We start from the raw sequence: 23,904 nt of genomic DNA on the forward strand, positions 1-23,904 counted from the left end.
TAATAATAATAATAATAATAATAATAATAATAATAATAATAATAATAATAATAATAATAATAATAATAATAATAATAATAATAATAATAATAATAATAATAATAATAATAATAATAATAATAATAATAATAATAATAATAATAATAATAATAATAATAATAATAATAATAATAATAATAATTATAATAATAATTAAAATAATAATTATAATAATAATTATAATAATAATTATAATAATAATAATAATGATAACAATAATAATAATATTCAAAATTATAGTAATGCAATTACATATAATAATACAAATCTATATATACATGTAAAAATAAATCCCTATTTTCTTTGGTCGCATGAACGGCTGGAAGAATTTCGCCAATTCTTGGTTTTTGTTTTGCTTTTTATTGTCAGGAAAAAAGTTCTTAAAAACAATTCGATAAGAAAAAATGTTTAACATTGAGCTCAAAATTAGAAACGCTCCCGTTGTGACTTGGAAAACGTTTTTTTTTATATCATTATTTGGCAACGTACCGATCACACTTGCTTTGTTACATATTGCAGAAGGTCAAAACTCAATTAGCACTCAACTTGCCTTTGGACATGCAAATAAATGGAATACCAACATGCAAGATTTCCGTAATGGTAATGGCAAAATATCTGCCGACTCATCGTTTGGATACATCACATTTCCTACCAATTTGTTTCACTGTACTGAAACAAAAACACAAGACATCGAGAAGGTTTTCCCAAACAGAAATTAAAAATAAATTTTATGTATTAATTTTCATTTTACAACTAGTTAATAGAATGTTTACAATAAATAAAAGTTATCATCCTTTAGCTTTGAAGGTAGTGTTGAATGATACAAAGCGAATTTAATTGACCTTCTGGCAACTACTACAATCGAAAACATTAAAATTTTTTATAAACTATTACATATTCAATCTAGACTTTATTACCTGAATTAAACTTTGTACATCCATATGCACGTGGCTGTCACGGATTGGTTACCCCAATCGCAGGTCGTCGAGCATTTGACAGCCCCATGCATTGTTATTATCTACCCTAAAACATTTATTCTAAATAGATCTCTAATTTCCAGCCTAAAGTCTCTGGTAGCTAGTGCTGTTAATTGCTTATATTATAGTGTAAATTTATTTTATTTTTAATAAGTAATAATAATAAAAGGTAAATACTCAGTTTTCATACATCAAAGTTTCTAAAACAATAATTATCAATACAATTTAAGTCAATTGTGAAAAGCCAGTTATAACATCCCCGCTTCAAGCCAATTCCAATTTCATCCGTTCCCCAAGTGAATAAGGAAGTGTTCGTAATTGGAATGGGACACTTCTTATGTAGAGCCCTTCCGAAGAAAATCCTTCTGTTCATTTAAATTCTTTATTAATGTTTCTATTATTATTAATAACAAATAAATTCCCAGTAAAATACCAATAAATTCGTTATAAATCAGAAGTGGGATCATCTGAACCATTGTTTGGTAAGTTGAAGACTTACGGTTTGTAAGAAGTTTAAATTAATTAAAAGAAAAAGTAAGAAACAATTATATTTTGGTTATATGATTCCTCCTCAGTCGATTTCAGACATAATGCGAATAATTTGTTTATTGGACGCATGTTCATTGTTCATACGTGTCGTATTCCATCGCTTATTATGATAGTTATTTATAATAAAATTGGTTGGTCGTATTTTGGGCTCAAATTTTGACTTGGTATGTCTTATAACGTCGTTCACGTTGTTGTTGTTGCCTCATTGGACTCATTGGAGCTAGGATGCTTTAGTTCATAAAACCTCTCTTTTCATTGAGCGATAGAGGAAGAGCGATATATTTACTAGCAAAAAAAAAGAAACGAGAAAAAAAAGTTTTATGCTCTGAAACAAAATGTCTGATTGGACATTTGTTTCTGAAACTTCTTTGGAAATGAAAATTGTTCATTTAAAAAAAAAATTGTTTTCAATCGAATGAAATGTCTACTGAGATGCTTGTTCTAGAAAAGCCTTTGAAAAAAAAATATTTTGCTTTGTAATGGAACATGAAAAAAGTAACAGAATGTTCTAGGTTGATTGAGCAAGCGTCTAATGAAGTTTTGTATTACTTTGAATGCGTAGAGTTCTTTGAACATACTTGTTGTAGTTAAATAAAAGTATCGTTCTATTTATGTATGTACCCAGTTTTCTTCTGTTTACAGGTCTTTGAAAGAAGAACATAATTTATAAATATTAAAAAAGTATGCTAACAATGAATAATAAATCGATCAAAGAACTAAAAGATAATGGTACAAAGTGACAATTGCTTCGACGTATACTCGAGTACGATAACGCGCAACCAAAAACAACAAATATTTCTCAGGAAACTGCATCAACAGAATACTCTTCTGACCGTTTCATAGATGATGATGCGCTTCTTGCCAGAGAATGGGAAATAATTTGTCGTGAAAAGGACATCATTGCCAAAGAGCGACAATTCTTGGCGCAGGATTGATTACTGCGAGAAAAATTAATGTTGTTTTCGAAATCTAGCGTACCTGCATCCGAGGCGCGTTCACATAAAATCCAGTGCAGCATTCGAAAAATTGCAGATACAATTCCATCGTTTTCACCCAGCGACATAACATCAATGTCAGCTGAAGGATGGGTTACTCTCGATGAAAATTTAAGAAAAGTATACGAATGGGAAGAAAAACCCCTTTTGATGCCTGCTGCATCCAAATTAGTCGGACCCGCAAAGTTCTGGTGGGATACAAAAGTCGACAATATCGTGGGAGCGATTGGCAAGTGGGCACCTCTCCTTATCCAGACGGCAGCGGAGGAATTCCCGAGATGGAATCAACGGTGGCGTCTACAGTTCCAGTAAGGTTGAACTACTTAGTGAACACCTTATAGGGCTTCTTCGACTTATTCGGAGCCCAGGCCTGTAAGGAGCGGTTTTATCCGGCTCCCCATCTGGCCCTCCAGGTTGGGGGTTGTGCGTCGGGGTGACTTCCTGGCCACGTAAAAGCTTTCATAGTTGCGAAGCACCAATAAGCCTCGAATACGGACGGATTTACTGTTGACAACCAACACAAACGAATAAAGGACAACGAACTTCGGATATGCACGTGGAATGTTATGTCCCTTAACAGACCACGTGCGGCCGAGGAATTAGCGGAGGCCCTAGAACGATATAAAGCAGATATCACCGCCATCCAGGAAATACGATGGGATGGGCCGGGCAAAAAGAGGATGAAAAACTGCGATATTTACTATGGTGACTGCTACCACGAAAACCAACAGCGCTTATTTGGATGCGGCTTCGTCATTGGAGCCAGACTTAGGCAAGAAGTCTTGAACTATAGGTGCATCAATGAGCGCCTCATGACCATACGCATCAAGGCTAAATTCGGCAACATTAGCGTGATATGCGCGCACGCCCCCACAGAAGAGAAAGACGACAACACCAAAGATATGTTTTTCGAGCTCCTAGACATATGAGCAGTGCCCTAGCTACGATATTAAAATAGTCCTGGGCGATTTTAATGCCAAGCTAGGAAGGGAAGACATCTTTAGTGGAATAATCGGGAAGAACAGCCTGCACGACAACACTTCCGACAATGGATTCAGGTTATAGATTTTGCTGCGGGGCGAAACGTCATGGTAGCCAGTACGCGTTTTCCACACCTCAATATCCACTAAGGAACTTGGACTTCTCCAGATCAATCTACCGTTAACCAGATTGACCATATTGCGATCAACGCCAGACACGCTTCCAGCAATATGGATGTATGAACTTTCCGAGGAGATAACATCGAATCGGACCACTACCTCGTTGTAGCCAAGGTAGCATTTCGGATTTCCAGACCCAAGGCAAAACAGAGAGGTGCTGGGAGAAGGTACAACGTCGAACGGCTACAATCGCCAGAGATTGTCAAATCCTTTTCCGACCGAGTTACAAGTAACCTCTCTCGAAGATCTCTGCCGCCAACACAATGTATCGAAAACCAGTGGCAACAGTGCCAAGATGCAATCAGAGAAGCCGCCTCTGATGTGCTGGGTTTCAAACAGCCACCAACAAGGAACCCCTGGTTTGATGAGGAATGTCGGCTGGCAAATGCAGCCAAACAACAGGCACGCAAAGCGGCGCTGCATAAAAGGACGAGAGCTGCTCGTGAGCTCTATGAGCAGAAGAGGCGAGAGGAACGCCGACTTTTTAGAAGGAAAAAGAGAGGGCATGAGAAGCGTGCGGTCGAAGATGTTGAGAGGTATAAAAGCAGGAATGAGGTTCGAAAGTTTAATGAACAGGTGAAACGAAATTCACAGGTTCATAAACCTAGAACTGAAGGCTGCAAAGACGAAAGTGGAAACATCATAGTGGAACCGCAGTCAATGCTGAGGATATGGAAGGACCACTTATGCAGACTGTATAACGGCGACGAAAAACTCAAGAACACCAAATCGACACCCACCATCTTTTCATCGATTTCAAGGCCGCATATGACAGCATCTACAGGGACGAGCTGTAAAGAGCCATGTCTAGTTTTGGCATCCCTGCCAATCTCGTCCGTTTGTGCAGGATGACCATGGAGAATTCACGCTGCTCCATAAAGGTTGGAAACAACTTAACAGAACCTTTCGATGTCAAAAAAGGTTTTAGACAAGGTGATGCGCTTTCATGCGATTTTTTTAACAACGTGCTTGAAAGAATAGTGCAGAGCTCACACGTCAACACTTGAGGCACTATCTTTCAAAAGTCTGTCCAATTACTGGCATATGCTGATGACATTGACATAATCGGAAGAACTCAGCGTGATGTCAATGGGGCTTTTGTGAGTATTGAGGCAGACGTAACTTTGAGGTAGTCAAAGACTTCGTCTACCTAGGCTCCGCTGTAAACGCAGGAAACAACACCAGCGCTGAGATCAAACGCAAAATAACTCTTGCTAACCGCTATTTCTTTGGACTAAGAAAGCAATTGAGTGTTAAATTCCTCTCTCGAGGGACCAAAGTGTTGCTATATAAGACCCTTATCATCCCCGTCCTGCTATAAGGTGCAGAAGCATGGACCATGACAAAAACGGATGAAAGCACCTTGGGTCGCTTCGAGAGAAAAGTTCTTCGTGTGATCTTTGGTCCCGTATTCATCGAAGGGGAGTGGAGGAGAAAATGGAACGACGAGCTGTACGGGCTGTACAGCGACGTAGACTTAGCCAGAAGGGTAAAACTCCAACGACTAAGATGGCTGGGTCACGTAGAGCGCAAGGAAACCAATGCTCCGGCCCGGAAAGTCTTAGAATCCGCACCCACAGGACAGCGCAGTAGAGGAAGACCGCGGATCAGGTGGCGCGCACAAGTGGAAGGTGACCTCACCCAACTTGGAGCGCGAAACTGGACATCTAGCTAGGGACCGAGCTAGATGGAGAAGTTTGTGGGGTGAGGCCCTAGTTCACACAGGACTGTAGCGCCACCTAAGGTAAGTAAGTAAGTAATTGGCAAGTGGGTTAAACTTAATTTCCCAAATCGTTATAATGAGCTAGAGATTCAACAAGAACTTATTAAAAGAATTCGAAGTCCAGATGAAAATATCGAAAATTATTGTTTCGAAGTAAATATGCAGGGTAAAAGAATAAACCTCACAGACAAATCTATAATACCTACAATAGGTATATTCTAACTGGATTAAACGATCGCGAGATGAGTGCAAATCTTGCAGCAAGCAGCTTCAAAGATATTCCAGATCTTGTTGACAAAATCAAGATGTATGAAAACATAAGGAAAAGTTCCCGGTCAAAACAAATTTCAAGCCATGTTATGACACCAATGTATTCAACTCACACCCCTAATAAAAGATACGAAGTATGCTGTTTCAATTGTAATCAACTCGGACACTTAATTGGCAATGTACGCAGACGAGCAAAAGACGATGGCAAGCAAACACCGACTACAAACCGCGACCAACAATCCCAGAAAAGAAAGAAAATCAACTAGAATCAATGTCATCTCATTGACCGATGGTTACTACAAACCAGTGAAAATTAATGGTTATAAACACACAGCGTTGCTAGACTCAGAAAGTGAACGTTCTATCGTTTCTGAAACTGTAGCCTCAGAAGTAAACTTTCCCATTAAAAAGTTTAACGCTGCTTAGATTATATAACTTCGAGTTCCTACTTGGAATGTTACCACTTTGCTTGAAAAAATCTTTTTAGTACTTTACAAATGTAAAGGTGTATCAAATGTAGAAATTCCAAATCCTTGAATAAGGGCCAACTTTCAGTTAATCGATATTTGTTGCAAATGATTTTAATTAGATGTTTTTGAGCAATCAACAAAGGTCTTATGGTACTAGCATATGAACCACCCCAGCTGCCAAAACTATGTAAGGGAAAGGTGAATTGTCTAGAATTCGACCCATGAAATATAATATTGTAATTACAAAGCTGATGACTAGAAGTTTTGAATGACATTATTTTAGTTTTTTCATTAAGGATCAACTTATGAACCGAGAACCAAGTTCTTATAATTTCGATATCTTCTTCAATTTGAATGTTACAATTTTGACTGGTAGGTAAACGATATACCTATCATCCGCAAAAGCCGTAGCAAGGCCATTCAACTGCAACCTAATGTGAGAGTTAATATAAACCAGAAAAAGCAAGGGGCCGAATACGGAGCCCTGAAACTGCTCGAAATTTCAAAACTCTTGTATGGTATGAAAATTAATGAATAATATCGTTAAAGCAACAATTTGGGGCGATTTTATATTAACGCAGCACGATTTTTTTTTTATTTTTTTTACAGTTAGGTAGGGGTGTCAATAGAACATGATGTTTTAAATATCAAGTATAGCAACACTGAACAAAAAACAGCGAAGAAATGAAATCAACTATTTTTGTGTGTATTGTAGGTATGTAAAAAGTGAACTTTTAAAATTAATTTTAAATGGAAATAAATGTTTCCTCGCTCTAAAATGATTAATTATTTGCACATATCCATTAAATAAAAAAAACGCGTGTCGAAATTCCTGCTGCCGTAATGGCAAGTTGAGCGACTGATCAATGAAATCAAACAATGTATCATGTGGGGTGCAAATTGATAGCGCTTCCTTTCGTATTTGTGCTGTAATTGTTGCAGATAAATTTCTCTCCGACTATGTTCAAAAAATAGTTAGTATGTGCTGCTGAGTGGACGTGTGCATGATTTCGTGGCAACACTTTTTTTAAGTTCAAACGTTTTTATTTAACGTACCAAGGTATTTCTCCACTAAAGAAATTTCACATATAAATGTACATAAACAAAAATCCAACACATACCTGCATTTCATTACAAGGTACGCACCTCTCAAGTAGTAGCTTTCGGCACTCAAGGTAAAACATCATACAAGAACATCATCTCACACCATCTTGCATTTTGTATGCTAATGTCTGGTAAACGTAATAGAGAAGTACCATCATCTTCACCTGATCAGCTGCAGCCCACCTCTCCTGATCCCAAACAGGCAAAAACCTTACACTTAACATCGAAACGCACGTCAAACTTCTCTTCTCTAAACAACACTGTCACATAACGACGAAACTCTTATCAAACAAAATGATTACATCATAAAACTACTTTCGTCAAAAATGGATGACTTTGAGAGAAGACTAACAGCAAAAATTGTAACCAACGTCTCTGCACAAAAAAACTCTATTGATGACGTCACTAATCGCATTAGATCAATAGAAACAAAGCTCTATGAAATTGATGTCATTAGAGAAGAAAACAGAGCACTTAAGGAGGAACTAAAAAACACGATGACGCACTTAAACAAATAACCGCACGCATTGATCGTAATGAAGAACTTCAACTTTATAAACAAACACAGAGTGACGCTCTTATCCATGGTTTGCCTTTAATGCAAAACGAAGATCTTAAAGCTACAGTTAATCACATGTGTAATACGATAGGAATGAAGCCAATAATTATTCGGGATATTTTTCGACTGAAAACAAAAAATTCGACACTCAATCAAATCTCAATCACCACGCGACAAGAGCTTAAATCGATATCTAACTACCGATCTGTTTAAAAAAAAAACACTATTGTCTTCGCGATTTTGGACTTTCTTCCGATAAACAGGTGTTTGTGCATGAATGTCTCACAATGAGGAACCGATTACTACTACAGAATGCAATAAAGATGAAAAATGATGGACATCTGTTTTCGGCATTTACTATGAGAGGTTTTGTGTACGTTAAAAAGTACCGCAATGATGAAGCTCTTATAGTAGACAACATCGATGCATTGAATGTTATTGCTACTGCATCTCCTATGACAACAACAACTGGAACATCTGATAAGCCAAACAACGATAGAAGAACAACAACGTTTTAATATTTTTTTTGTTTTGCTTTGTTTTTTTTCTTTCTTTTTGATTATTTTCAATTTTCTTTTAGATAGCTATAACTTTAATTTGCTTCTTATAACTTCTTTTATTAAAGTTTTCTTTTTATTTTTATTATAATCACTAATGAATACTAATTTAGATATATGAACATATATAAATTCATCTATCTCATTGCTTCTTATAACTTCATTTATTAAAGTTTTGTTTTTATTATTATTATAATCACTAATGAATATTAATTTAGATAAATATAAATTCATCTATCTCATTGTCATCATCGCCGTCTCTTTATTCTTCAAAAATCTTGCTAAAGTGGTCATGCAACTTTTTATCCTTTTTATTTTGCGTTGGACTATTTTTGGTCCTTATCGCTTTATTATTTATAATAATGGCTGATTATAGTTTTGATAATCGTAATTGGGAGTCCTATTTCGGGTGTGAACATGGATCTACGCGCTCAATGATACGAGTTTTGGGGGAGCAGTATGATGGTTTGAAGGTGTGCCATTTAAATGCCTAAAGTTTAAATCCTAAGATAGATGAATTTCGTTATTTGTTTGAGAATTCAAATATTGATATAGTGTGTGTTTGTGAAACTTGGTTCTCTTATGGTAGATTTTGTAACATGAATGGGTTTAATGTGTTTCGCTGTGATAGAAGTTGTCGTAGAGGCGAGGGTGTCGCAATCTTTACACGCAGAGGTATAAACTGCAAAATAATTCGCAAGTCTTTACCAGGTAGTGAAGTCGAATACTTATTCATTGAGATTAAGTGTAATAACAATAAAGTATTGCTGGGATCGGTATATCGTCCAAATCGAAATATTGAACTAACACCGTTGTTTTCAATATTAGACGAGTTAAATTTTGTGTCTCCGTTCATAATTGTTGCGGGAGAATTCAACCATGATGTGCTAAGGAGCGAGCTCGGAAATTGTAGATAGAATGGGCCCATTGAATTTATTTCCTATAAATATGGCTAATCCAACTCATTTCACCAGACACGGTAGTACTTTACTTGATATGTTTTTTGTAAGCCACACTGAGAAGGTTCTTCTTTACGACCTCTAATCATGATTTAATTTACCTTACATTTGAATGTTCACCTATGGTTTCTTCTTTAACTTACTGCTAAAGAGATTTTAAAAATTTTAACAGGCGGCAACTAGAAACTGATTTGAATCATATTGAGTGGTACCAAATATATAGTATGGCTTCTGTTGATGACCAAGTGCTATTTCTTCAAAATAATATTGATTATCTCTTCAACCTCCATGTTCTACTTGTTACTAAGCAAGCTAGTAAGAAAGACCAGCCGTGGTTTAGCAACTATATTAAGGATCAAATAAGGGAACGAAATTTTGCATATAAGCGATGGAAAATCTTTCGGCTTGAAGCATTGCATAATGAATACAAAATTTTAAGAAATAGAGTAATATGCAAAGCAACAGTTTTATGCTCCAAAACTTAATGCTTCTTTAGCAAAAGACAAACTGTGGAAGAATTTGAAGGAAATAGGTGTAGGCAAACAAATAAGAAATAAGAATATTTATATCTATTGTAACGAGTTTAATAATAAATTTGTTACCTTGAACTCGTCAGGTGTTGAAACCCGAACTTATGAGTTGACAGATATGATAAATGATGGTTCATCTTTGACTAATTTTTGCTTCTTGCCTGTTAATGATGGTGTTAAATCTAACTCTATTGGAACTGATGGAATCCATCCGGTTTTTCTTAAAGCCATTCTTCCGTATATAGTCAAATTCATAACCTATATTTTTAATAATATATTCATGACTAGTACTTTCCCTTCTATTTGGAAGCAGGTGAACTTAATACCAATTCCCAAAAATCATGACGGAGATGATAATCGACCTATAGCTATGTAACCCTTTCTTTCGAAGGTTTTGGATAAACTGTTAAATAACCAAATAAGAATTTTTCTCACAAGTAATAAATTTGATGTGTATCAATCAATCAGGCTTTCGCCCTAAGCACAGCTGTACTAATGGCATTTGATACCGTAAACCATTTTATACTTTGTGAAAAACTTAAAGTTCAATTTCATTTCTCTTTTGCATCTGTTAAGCTTATTCTCTCCTACTTAACCGGAAGATCTCAGACGGTTTTTGCTAACAATGTTATGTCTAATTTCCTTCCTCTGCAGAGAGGTGTCCCTCTGGGTTCTATTGTGGGCCCTTGACTTTTCTCGATGTATATCAATGATCTTCCGTCATGTCCACTGAACTCTTCTGTGCACATGTATGCAGAGGACGTTCAATTATAAAACAGTTTTCAACTAGGCATGTTTGAGAATGGTGTGCATGAAGACAACGAGGATTTGAATACAATTGTTATGTGGTCCCGCAAAAACGATCTTTGTTTAAATCCGAAAAAAACTAAATGCTTAGTCATCTCTAGAACTATAACGGATACTTCATATTTTCCAGAGATATATTTAAACAACTGTGCTATCGAGTTCGTCGACTCTGCCAAAAATCTCGGGCTTACATTTAGTAAAACACTAAGTTGGAACACTCATATTAATCTAACCCTAGGTAAGGTATATGGAGGTCTTCGACTGCTCTGGGCGTCTCATCACATAACGCCTTTGAAAACGCGATTAATATTGGCCAAAACTTTATTAGTACCAATTATGCTTTTCTGTTGTGAGGTGTTTAGTAATTGTGACTTCGAACACAAGCGAAAACTCTAAGTCAATCTATGGCATTTCACTCGATAATCTCTTTAAAGTAAGAACTTTAACCATGTATCACAATATCATACAATCACATCAACCTGAATACTTATACCTATAATAAAATACACTTTACGCGCTCTGAAAAATCATGCGACCTTATCCCAGTACGTTACTCATTCCTTGTATCTGAGCGCCAGTTCTATGTGCATTCTATTCGTTTGTGGAACTCCCTCCCTCGCTCTGTTAAAATTATAAGCAGTCCGACCATTTTGAAAAAATGCTAAGAGAACTTTTCTTCTAGCTCTGTTCTTATTCAATGATGCAGATGATGTTGATGATGATGATGATGATGGTGATCGTTATGATGATGAATTGTAAATTTAAATTTTTATATAATTCCGAATGTACATATGTACATATATTACTTTCTTTTTTTTTATAACTTATACCTACAAAATTGATTTTGTTTTGTTAATCTGTTTAATGCATACATAATATTTCCACCTTTTGAATTCAAAGCACGATTTTTGTAAAAATAGTATTATGATACTGAGATTTGCTCTAGCTTATAAGATATTGTATCTTACAGAGTATAATTGTACAATAAATAAATGAAATGAAATGTTCTGATTGGAAAAGATATACTCAACAATCCTAAATGTGAAATTAAAAATGAGGGAGACATTCTTACCATCCAACGCAAAGAAACTCATTATCTAACGTTTCTATTATTATTAATAACAAATAAATTCCCAGTAAAATACCAATAAATTCGTTATACAGTCTTTAACTTTTAAAGAGTTTAAATTTTGAGTAGTTCTTATATGCGAGTTCCTACTTGGAATGTTACGACTTTGCTTGAAAAATTCTTTTTAGTACTTTACAAATGTAGAGGTGTCTCAAATGTAGAAATTCCAAATCCTTGAATAAGGGCCAACTTTCAGTTAATCGATATTTGGTGCAAATGATTCTAATTAGATAATTTCCATTAATGCAGCACGATTTTTTTCTAATTTTTTTTACATTTAGTTAGAGGTCTCAATAGAACACGTTTTAAATATAAAGCCGAGGAAACACCTTTTACATATATTTTAACGATACTTTTTTTGTATTGTTTTTTGAGCCTAAAAAAAGGTTTTTTTGAATTGATAGTTCCAGAGAGAAAAAAACTAAACGAGAGAACCAACTTCGACGGTTGCTCTCTTTTTGCCTACAAGCTGCGATTTGCACATAAACTTACACATGTATTAACTCCATATAAAAAAATGTGGGGAACGAATACTTATGCAAGAAGATGTGCATACTCCTTACATTAAAAAAAAATGGCGTCCACCTTCGAAAAATGGCGGATGCCATGCTGTTCAGACGTGTTCAAAGAAAATTCAAAATTGTGGATGAACAATTTTTTGGTATTCTCATTGTGTTACTTTGGGAGTAATATCATTCGAATATGAAGTGAAATTAATTACTATTGTTAGGTACCAGAACAATGAAGATTTAGAAACAATTGTAAATTACGCATTTAGAGAAATATTAGTTAGTTATTTGAAGCCAGTTTTAATTATTAAGTAAGTAAAATAAATTAGGTGGTGCAACGGTGCAATGAGAATTAGGACCTAGAAACATAAAACTCTGAAAGCACTGCAACTATTATTTGTTTTATTATTAGCTGCGTTTATGCGTTTAATTTTTTGCTCAGACCGTTGAAAAATGCAAAAAAAAATTCAGATTTAGTTTGATTTTCAGAGTTCATGGATTTAGTTTTGGCTGCGAGAGTTGCTGGAACATTGACACCGAGAGTTAAAGAATGTAAACATGGATCATTAAAATAAATCAACGCAGAAACATTGAAAACATTTTTATATACTCATCTCTTTAATTTAAGTGATTTAAGTAGAGACTACATAAAAAACCGTGAACTTCTGTTGCCAATTTTCATCGCATAAGATTTGTGAATTGGCGATAAGCTATGCTTTCCACTTAGCTAATGTGCTGTTTTTAAAGGCTTAACTACATATGTAAATAGCATATAGGTGCCCTTCCTGCTGCAAACAGCGTCGAGCTTCTATGTCATGTGAGTCACCTCTCCCATGTACTCAGCACTCTCCACCTTCCACCTTGTCGTCCACTGTTATTGCAAATTCTGCTTCAACACAACAATCTGGTTCATCATCAACCTTTACTACCACAGCTACTGCTACCAGCACCACTACTAACACCACCAACACCGCCAACCCCGCCAACACCACCAACACCGCCAACCCCCCCAACACCGCCAACACCGCCATCACCGCCAATATCACCAAGACCGCCAACCCCGCCAACACCGCCAACACCGCAACCCCCGCCAATACCGAGTTCATCACCACACCATTGCCTGAAGAAGAAATAAAAGCTGTGACCTTAGAAATGATTTATTCTGAAGTTGTCTTGATGAAACAATATCACAAGACACAAATCGATGCACTTGTCGCCAAAAACATTGAAAGTGATAAAAAAATACTTGCATTTGAAGAAAAGGTCAACAACCTAGAGCAACAGCTTCTTGCGAACTGCATTGAAATTTATAACGTTCCAAATAACAACAACACCTTAACGAACGTTGATATCGCTCTCAAAGTCTTGTGCGATGGTTTAAACGTAAACATAAACAAAGCAGACATCGATCAATGTTATATGAAAAAAATAACAACAAAACCATCTTCTAATGCTAATGCTACTAACAAAAATGTAAAGAGCACCAACACCAACATTCTTCGTGTAAAATTGGTTTCACAACTGATGAAGGAAAAGATCATGAAAACAAAAAGAGAAAGAAGAGATCAGCTTACAACTAATCTGTTTGATGCGAAAAGAAAAACAGAAAATATTTTTGTGAACGATTGCTTAACATATGAGACTCGCCAATTGCTTAACAAGGCATTATCACTGAAAACTGAGATGGGATTTAAATATGTTTGGACTAAGAATGGGAGAGTTTATATGCGTAGGAGTGAGGGTGACAAACCAGTAAGAATATTTTGTGCTGCTGATTTTGATAAAATATGAATATTAATAGTTCTATTTCTGTCCCTCCTTCAGTCCCTGAAATATGTGTTTATCCAGTCATTGCATCTAATTTTGTTGATAATTGTTTTTGTTTACATCAAAATATTCGTAGTTTAAGAAAAAATTTTTCATCTTTTTTAGCGCATATTGAAACGTTTAATAGCTTACCTGTTGTTATTGTTTTGAGTGAGATTTGGATCTACGAAAATGAATTAAGTTTATATAATATTCAAGGTTATTCAATGTTTGCTAATTGCAATGAAGTATATGCCTCAGGTGGTATAGCTGTTTATGTAAGAGATGATATTTTTTGTGAAAGCTCAAAAGTTGAAATTACAAGTGCGGATGTATTGAAGTTATCATTTTGTTATAAAAATGATAGCTATGTCATGTATTGTATATATAGGCTGCATAGTTTTTGTAAAAGTATTTTCATTGACGAATTGAGCAATGTCTTGAGTATAACTAAGGCCAAGAACTTAATCTTATTAGGTGACATAAATATTGACATTTTAAATGAAACGGATAAAGATTCTGAAAATTATTTACTACTTATGGCAGCTAATGGTCTTAAAAGTTACATAAACGAAGCAACTCGTGTGACAGACTCCTCTAGTACTTGTATAGACCACATATTTGCTAGGTTTAAAAATTACAAGAAATCTTCAAATGGAAAAGTGTATGATCTAATGATAACAGACCACAGAATGATAGCGATGACTAATTTTTTGAATTCGGACTTAACGCCACGTCAAAAAAATCTCAAAAAAACCATTAATTATATTGATTACTTTTTACTAAATGAGTGCTTAAAATATGAATTCTGGGATCCAGTGTTTTTAGAAAGTGACCCTTCTGAAGCTTTTGATGTATTCTTTTCAATCTTAGAAAAGCATATCAAATCTTGTACATCTTCGTCAACCAAAAGTTCAAGATTAAAGCATTTAAAGCCTTGGATGAATAAAGGGCTCCTCAAACTCATAAATAGGAAGAATGCTTTTAGTAAAAAATGTAAAAAACATCCGCTTAATGAAAATCTTAGAAAACACTATATTTCTCTCTGTAAAACTGTTAAGAAACATATTGAGGTAGCTCGAAATAATTTCTATACGGATGCGTTTTTAAAAGCTAGAGGAAATGTCAGAGAGGAATGGAGAGTTGTTGATAACATTTTAGGTAAAGAAAGGCAACCAATTGAAATAAAAAATTTAGAAGTTGATGGTGTTTCCTTTACTGATCCAAGTTCAATTTCTAATCAAATTAATGAATACTTCACTGAAATATCTGATAAAATTAAGCCTAGAGTTGGTTCTTACTGTAGTTGTGATTGCTCGATGAGTTCAATTTTAATGCCTGGTATACAATGTAATAGTTTTGTCTATAATTCTATAACATCACAAGAAATATTAAAAGTTATTCTATCGCTTAAAAACAAAAATTCAAGTACTTCTGATGGAATTTCTAGTACTCTTCTTAAAAAAATTGCATTTTATGTTGTGGATGTTTTGATGTACTTATTTAATGCAAGTGTTGAAAGCGGTTGTTTTCCTAAAAATTTAAAAAGAGCCGAAGTTATTCCGCTGTTTAAAAAAGGTAAAAAAAATAATATATCAAACTATAGACCGATATCTTTGCTTCCAACTATCTCCAAAGTTTTCGAAAAACTTATGAAGGTGCGAATCATGTCGTTTTTGGATAAAAATAACTTTTTTAGTAAAAACCAATTTGGTTTTAGACAAAACATGTCTACAGAAGATGCTATTCTACGATTATGTAGTGAATTATATGGCAGCCTTAATGCAAATAAGTCCACCATTGCACTTTTTGTTGACATGACAAAAGCATTTGACATGGTTGAACACAGCATTCTTCTCGATAAACTTTACAGTGCAGGTTTTAGAGGAAAAACTTTTGAATGGCTTCAATCCTATTTGATAGAAAGGGAACAAAAAGTTGTTGTAAATGGGACTTATAGCGATTCGCGTTATTTAAAAAATGGTGTTCCACAAGGATCTGTCCTTGGTCCGTTATTTTTCCTAATTTATATAAACTCAATATTCGAGTTAAAACTTAATGGATCATCTACTGCTTTTGCAGATGATATAGCCTTTACTTATCAATTTAGCACGTTATTTGATTGTATAACAAAAATTGAAGAAGATCTAGAAACACTAAGGACATGGTTTACTGCTCATAAGCTTATCATCAGCGAAAAAACAAAACTGGTGACCTTCAAAGTATCTGGAAATAGGCTTCCTGATTACAACCTATACTTTCATGCCCATAACTGCAAAAAATTTTGTCTACCTATTCACAAGTGTGGTAGGAGCAACTTTAATCCTAGATTTCAATGCTCCAATAGTTGTTTTAAAATCGAATCAGTATTGCATTTTAAATATTTAGGGGTTTTAATTGATTCAAATTTGAACTGGAAGGAACATACTCGCACTTTAAAATCGCATTTGATGTTGGTTTCTCGGAAAATGTATCTTATAAAACCATTTTGCTCAAAAAAAGTATTAAAATGTATTTATAACGGTCTTGCACAGTCAAAACTTCAATATGGTATAACCAGTTGGGGTGGGTGCTATGCTAATAATTTTAGACCTCTATTGATTGCACAAAAACACTTGATAAGGATTATTTCTAACAAAAATCGATTAGCTTCAAGTTGGCCCCTATTCAAGGAATTGCAAATACTACCAATGAGACATCTCTATGTTTTTAAAGTACTCAAAGAATTTTTTAAACAAAGTGGCAACATCCCCAGTAGAAACTCAGAAATTTATGATCTACGCACAAACAGCTTGCACCTTATGAATGAACCTTTCACTCGTAGAACACATTTTTCACTTTTTTACATTGCTACAGCACCTAAATTTTTCAATAAACTGCCTGTTTTTATCAGAAACACTACCCGGTTGAGTTCTTTTTTGAAAAAAGTCAAGGACTGGCTATTCACTGTTGAAACTGAGCATATTGAATCCATTTTAAGAATCCCAAATTAATTATCAGCACAAAATAACAATAATTAATTTACCTTTTGAAATTGTTAAGTTAATTTTTTTCTATTTCTTCCTACGTTTTTTGATTTTTTCTTCATTTTTATCTTTCTTCTTCATTTTTATCTTTTAATTCTACTTTTGTATCTTAAATTAAATAATTGTATAATGATTAAAATATTGTGTTGTTTTATTATAATTATAATAACGAATTTACTTTGTACAGATTGTCACCCCACATCAGACCTTTATTGAAATTATTTATTGAAACGTGTCATTCAACACTAACTTAATAAGTTAAAGAATGATTACTATTTTTTACTTCATTCAATTTAATTTAATTTGTATAATTGTATCTAGCTTTAATTAATTTATATGAATGAATAAAAAACAAAAAAACTAAAAAAAAAAAAAAAAAAAAAAAAAAAAAAAAGCCGAAAAGTACTTTTGTACAAAAGTAAAACTATTTGTATTCTCGCTAGGTCTGTCGTTTTGTGAAGAGAATATACAAATTTGTTCTTCAACCAAAATTTAAGTCTTATGGATCATTTTTATAAGTTTTCCAGTTCTACTATTTATTTATATCTTATCTTTCAGTTATATAGCGACAAGGAAAAATCTGTGAGGGAAAGTTCTAACTACAGTTTTTTTGAAAGTGCATTGTGGGTTATTCATAGATGTTTGCTAAACTTTTTAGGTTATTCATAAATAAATGCAAATATAAGTTAAGGGCTAAACCTGAATAACTATAAACATAGAAAATGCTGTGTTCAAGTAATTATTATCGCAGCCAAATTTCATAATTAATTTTTTTGGTGTATAAAACAGCTGAAAGACTAATTCATGACAAATAAATGTTACGTTAACACTAAGTTCCAGAAAATATCGATTGATACCGCAATTACAGAAGATACGGATATTTTATATAAATATTCCCGGTAAACTGTAGACCTTTATTAATTCCACCTATTATAATTAATTCGATGTAAAATAATTCAATGCAGTATATTTTTGATAAAACAGCAGTTAAGTTATTGTTAAGGTATTACTATTAAAATAAACATAACATACATTTATAAAAAAACATGTACATGTTCATAACAAATAAAGTCTAGTCTAAAAAACCTTAACCTTGTTATACACTCTTTCTGGGGTGGAATCGGGTAAGGTGATTTGTAATAGGTGACAGTCACAATCAACAAATTCGGTCTGTGTAAGGTGATAGTCACCGGTGACAATCACGATTTGGTGACTTTTTCTGGTGACAACTCTTTAGTTGTCACTTTCATTGGAAATTGATTTTTATTTTTAGTTGCTGAAATTTTAAGACAATATAAATGTGTTTGTGCTCTTGATTTTACCTTCTAAAAATGCTGAAAATGAAAACATTAATCATAATGGAAATGTCCGGCTCTTGAGGATTAACCTCCGCAATAAAATAAATATTCTTGATATTTCAAGTCCAAAGTAAGTACGCATATGTGCTATATATTTGTTCACATATAAATACCTATTTATTATAAGTTTTTTTTTTTATTTATAATTAATATTCTAAATTAAATAGATTCCTAAAAAACTTTCGATTGAATAAGAAAACATTTTTACATATCCTACCGCTTCTGGATTTGTCAGCTGGAATGCGGTCAACACACATTCCCCCTAATCTTCGATTAGCCGTGACTTTAAATTTTCTTGGCGTTGGTGGTTACCAAAGGCAAGTTGGCGCTGGCTGGTCAGCTCCAATGAGCCAAAGTACTGTTTGTGAGGTTATTTCTTTGACCGTAAAACAAATGGAGAGGAAATTGTGCCCACTTACAATCAAATTTAATCAATCGGCTTCAAAGGCAACAAAAATGTTCTTTTACGAAAAATATCAAATTCCTGTAGGTAGGATTTTGTTTCTTAGTAAAAATAAACTAATTTTATTACTTGTTTTTTATTTTATTATTTGTTTCCTAGTAATCGGCTGCATTGATGGGAGTCGTATTATGATTCTCCGCCCTTCGGAAAATGAGCATATGTATTTCAATAGAATATATATATATATAATATATAGTATCCGGATAGCTTCCGATCGGTTTTTGAATACAACCACTGAAATTGTAACACACGTCAGTGAATTTCTTTTAAAGTGATACCAAATTCTAAACAAAATTTGGTGATCACCTTACACAGACGCAAAAATTAGTTTGATCACTTTTTATGATCACAAAGGTGACAATCAAAAATCACCTTAGCCGATTCCACCCCAGAACACATCTTTTCTGGTTTTTATTGTTAATGCCATCTATCTGTAACTCAAAGAAAGAGAAAAGAAAAAGAAATTCACCACAATCTACCGTTTTAACGTTTACCGTAATTTATTGACAAACGAAAATTGTTTGCTAGAATTAATTTGTGAAAACCAGAGAGAGAAAGAAATATCAAATGTCTCGATTCTCTCTGCTCTTCGAGGTGAAAACATGTATACACCGATACGAATTCAACACGCTATAAAAAATGAGAGTAAGAGGTTTCAAAGGGACGGAGACGAGGAAATTTGGCTCTCTCGATTAGTTTTTTCTCTCTGATAGTACGGCTTACTAACTGCTTGAAAAAATTCTTTTTAGTACTTTACAAATGTAAAAGTGTCTCAAATGTAGAAATTCCAAATTCTTGAATAAGAGCCAACTTTCAGTTAATCGATATTTGTTGCAAATGATTCTAATTAGATAATTTCCATTAATGCAGCATTATTTTTTATAATTTTTTTTACAATTAGGTAGGGGTCTCTATTACCCTGGTTACAAGACGAGGAATCGAATCGAATTGAGATTTCGATCCAGGTATATGGTGGCACTGAATCGAGGAATCGAATTCAAATGGAATCGAAATGACATTTCGGTTTTATTTGTGTACTTTTAAATAAACTTAAAATTTTAGAACAATGCTCTAAACACAAAAACGAGCGCCAAATTAAATTCAGCTTAGAACCAAAAATACTCCATTTAAATGGTGTCCTTTTGCTTAAAACAAACAAGAGAGAAACAAATTATCGCACGCACACAAGCAAAACCTCACACACCAATAACTCGATTCCCCGATTCACGTTTACAAACAAATTTTCGATTCGATTCACCTCTTTCAGTGGGATTGGATCGAGTAATCCTATTTCGATCCGATCCAGGTCTATACGGAGCTAAATCCTGATTCAATTCGGATTCAATTCTTCTTGTAAACGCGGTAAATAGGCGAGGAAACTACTTTTCCATACACACTACTTTTTTTGTATTACGTTTTTTGAGCTTATAACAAGTTTTTTTTTTTTTAAATTGATAGTACGGCTTACTAGTAGTACCCAAGGCATGATGGTTAGTCCGTTGGACTGTCATGCAAGGGGTCTTGGGTTCAATCCCTGTTTGTGACACCTTAATTTAAAAAATTAATTTTCGCGGGTATTGCCTCTTGCGTGGAATTGACAATTCCTTCAAGAGTAATTCTTGTCATGAAAAAGTGCTTTCTCAAATTAGCCGTTCGGATTCGACCTAAAATTGTAGGTCCCTTCCATTCCTGACAACAGTACTCGCACACAGGAATGGTTGCGAGTTGAAAGGCACTAGGCCCTGGTTCACAACGGACTGTTGCGCCACCCAATTTATTTATATATTAGTACGGTTTACTAACTGCTAGCTATGTATGTATGAAGCCCCTGCTTGTGATTACTATAGGATTTAAAATTATTAATTATTTGCACATATCCATTAAATAAAAAAAAACGCCAATCGAAATTCCTGCTGCCGTAATGGAAAGTTGAGCGACTGATCAATGAAATCAAACAAAAATATTGTATTCGCTGGTCATAATACTGTTTGAGAGATTCTGGATGGTATGTAGAAAAATTTCAGTTATGTTGTTCTGTGACTCACTTCAACTTCAAATAAATAGAAGGGAAATATAGTTAATCCATATTTAACCTTTTCCAATTTTTATAAAAAAAAAATTAGACAAAAACGCTTGCTGTAATTAATTACATTACATGGCTCAACTTTCCATTACCGCAGCACGAATTTCGACTCGCGGCTCTTGTTTTAGGCTCAAAAAATGTAATACAAAAAAGTAGGGTTATGTCCGAAAAAGAAAATATTTTTTTCTATGACTTAAAATTGTTTTTTCGCCTTAATATATAAAACATGTTCTATTGAGACCCCTACCTGCGGTAATGGAAAGTCGCTCCAATTAATTTATAACATATAAATAACAAGTGGGTGATGAGGCAAACAAACTTTTAGTATCTACATAATTAGAAAAAATAAACAAAAAATGGTTTCACACACCTTGTTCTCTCCACATAGCATAGTGTGTAGCTTTATAACCTTCGCGTATAGCACTCAATACATCTTCATCGCTATCAGACCAAAATAATTTTTGGTTTATAATTTCCATCATCAAGTGTTCCTTTGCGAATGCAGCCGCTTCACTTCCACCATGTCCATCATAAATGCCAACAAAAGCATACTCCAAATCCTTGGTATTTTTAGATTCATGATAGGCCACGGAGAAAAAATCTTCCATGTACTTTCGTCCACCTTGGCTACAATGACCAGTCACTCTTAAATGTACGCCAATAGATGAAGACGCTATGGAGGTCAATGGTGGTGATACCGCTGCCGTTGGTGGCATTAGACAACCATTTTTCTTCAATCCGGAATCTTCTTGATGCATTTGCATGGTTAAATACAAATATAGTGCAAGATTTTCACCCGTGTGCTATCGTATCGAGGTGGCGAGATTCCACAATTGTTTAAATTATTGAAGACAATGTTAGCACAACAAAACTTTATAATTAAGTGAATTTAAAAACATGACCATATATATTAACACACAAATTGTCTTTACCCACACATAAAACTATTAAACACAGAAATAAAATAAATATACAGTTGAACTCAGTGCTGCTTTCAATTCTGTCCGACTCATGGTTAAAAGTTTGAGTCGTTGAGTAATAATCTTACAAATATTTCATTTGCTTTCCACACATCTCCAAGAAAATAGAAATTTTCTATACATTCAAACTGGTTGCGATGATTTGTCACACATGTATATCCACTTTTTTAATAAATTCAAAAATAATTAACACAAAAGAATTGCTATGATGATGGCAATTCGATACAAAATGTATTCGGTGTAACTACAACGCTATAACTACCACGGGAAAACAAATTGTAGTTAAGTAAATGAATTAATGAAAGATTCGCATCGCTGAAATTAAATACTTTTGTATCTTGCTAAACTGAATAGAGAATTATGTAGATATTTTATGAATTATGATTCGATCCAAAAATACTCAATTTATCGAGATGAGAATCTCCAACCGACATCTTGTTTGCCTACAGGCTACTGATGAATAAATGTGGGAAAGTGTGCGTAAAATGGGTGCCAAAACTCGTTTTGAAAGGTTAAGGGAAGCGTTCGAAAACAAAACAATCATAACCTTTATCATAACATTTATTAGAATGTTTTTGAACAAAATATCTAGTGATATGTAAAGATTATTTATTTCAATCAAAATAAAAGTTGTAAAAGTGTATAAAAATTAATAGAATTGAAGGAAAACATACTAAATAATTTATTAGTTTCATCAGTTTTTTGCGAACACAATGCCCAATGCAACTAGTTAATTATTACTTGAAATGAACAAAAGTAACAGACGTATCAATTCATGTTTTACACTTAATAACCCAAGATTTAAACAAATCTGATTTTTGCAGCTGTTATTTCTTTGCACATATTTTAAGAAAATCCTTCAATTTTTCAAGTGAAAAGTTGCTTATATTTTAATGCTACAAAATGTTATTACATAGATTTTTGTTTTTTTTTTATTGGTTTATATTTTTTTTCTTTTAAGAAATTGAATACAATATTTAAGATACATAAAATCGTTTGAGCATGGCATTTGCCGTCTGCCAGATTGACAATACAATATAAACTCTATATATGTGTTTGATAAAATTACATTTTTAATTTAATAGTCCAGTCTTTATTTTAATTAAGGATTAAGATTCCGTTTGCATATATATATTTTTTTTTTTTAACTGTAGGTAAGTTCTACTTTCAAAAATCACCGTTTTTAATTCTGTTCCTATATCTAAGAGCAGTTTTTAGGAAATCATATAATAAATCAACATTCATTTGATTTAATAAGAAAATACAATATTCTTCGGTTAAGGTATTATTTCCAAATAAGTTTCTTCTTATTTCACGCAAAACTGGACACATTCCCAAGAAATGAATGATGTCTTCACGTTCTCGTGCGTCGGTTGCATAAATCACATAAAATCGGTAATTCACTTCTATGTGGTATGTAATTGAGTTGCAGCAATTCGCCTCGTAATCGGAACATCATTGAAATTGTGCTTGTATTATTTTCACTTTTGAAGAAGTTGTTTTCGTTGAAAATATAATCCAAGCGATTATATATATTTTTAATAATAATGATTTAAAATCATGAAAATAATATTTTTATTTTTAAAATCATGAAATGAAAATAAAAATAAAAATGAACCAGCATAGTGTTCAAATATGCGTTTCGCCCCGGTGCAATGGTTGGGCTCATCAGAAGATGACCATTACACCTTGTCTTGACGCATATTTTCTCTAATAAATCGAGATTCCATATAATATGAGCTACATAGAGCTACTGTGAATTATATGGTTGCTACAAGTCTTTACATCAGACAAATTGTAGCTGTTTTTATTTGCTTGCTAAGGTACTTTTTATTTGACTGTTAACAGTCG

At 33.8% G+C, this 23,904-nt stretch overlaps 1 protein-coding gene across 1 annotated transcript in view; it reads right to left on the bottom strand.

Moving 5' to 3' along the window:
* LOC129948186 (uncharacterized) overlaps positions 1–22,454 on the bottom strand; it is a 56,154-nt gene extending 33,700 nt beyond the window's left edge. Inside the window, exon 1 of the mRNA XM_056059065.1 lies at positions 21,444–22,454. Coding sequence (XP_055915040.1) covers positions 21,444–21,837 — 394 coding nt within the window. The 5' untranslated portion in view covers positions 21,838–22,454. The remainder of the gene's footprint in view (positions 1–21,443) is intronic.
* Positions 22,455–23,904: the final 1,450 nt, after the last annotated feature.

Source organism: Eupeodes corollae, chromosome 2 (genome assembly GCF_945859685.1).
Source record: "Eupeodes corollae chromosome 2, idEupCoro1.1, whole genome shotgun sequence".
In the NCBI taxonomy this organism is placed as follows: domain Eukaryota; kingdom Metazoa; phylum Arthropoda; class Insecta; order Diptera; family Syrphidae; genus Eupeodes; species Eupeodes corollae.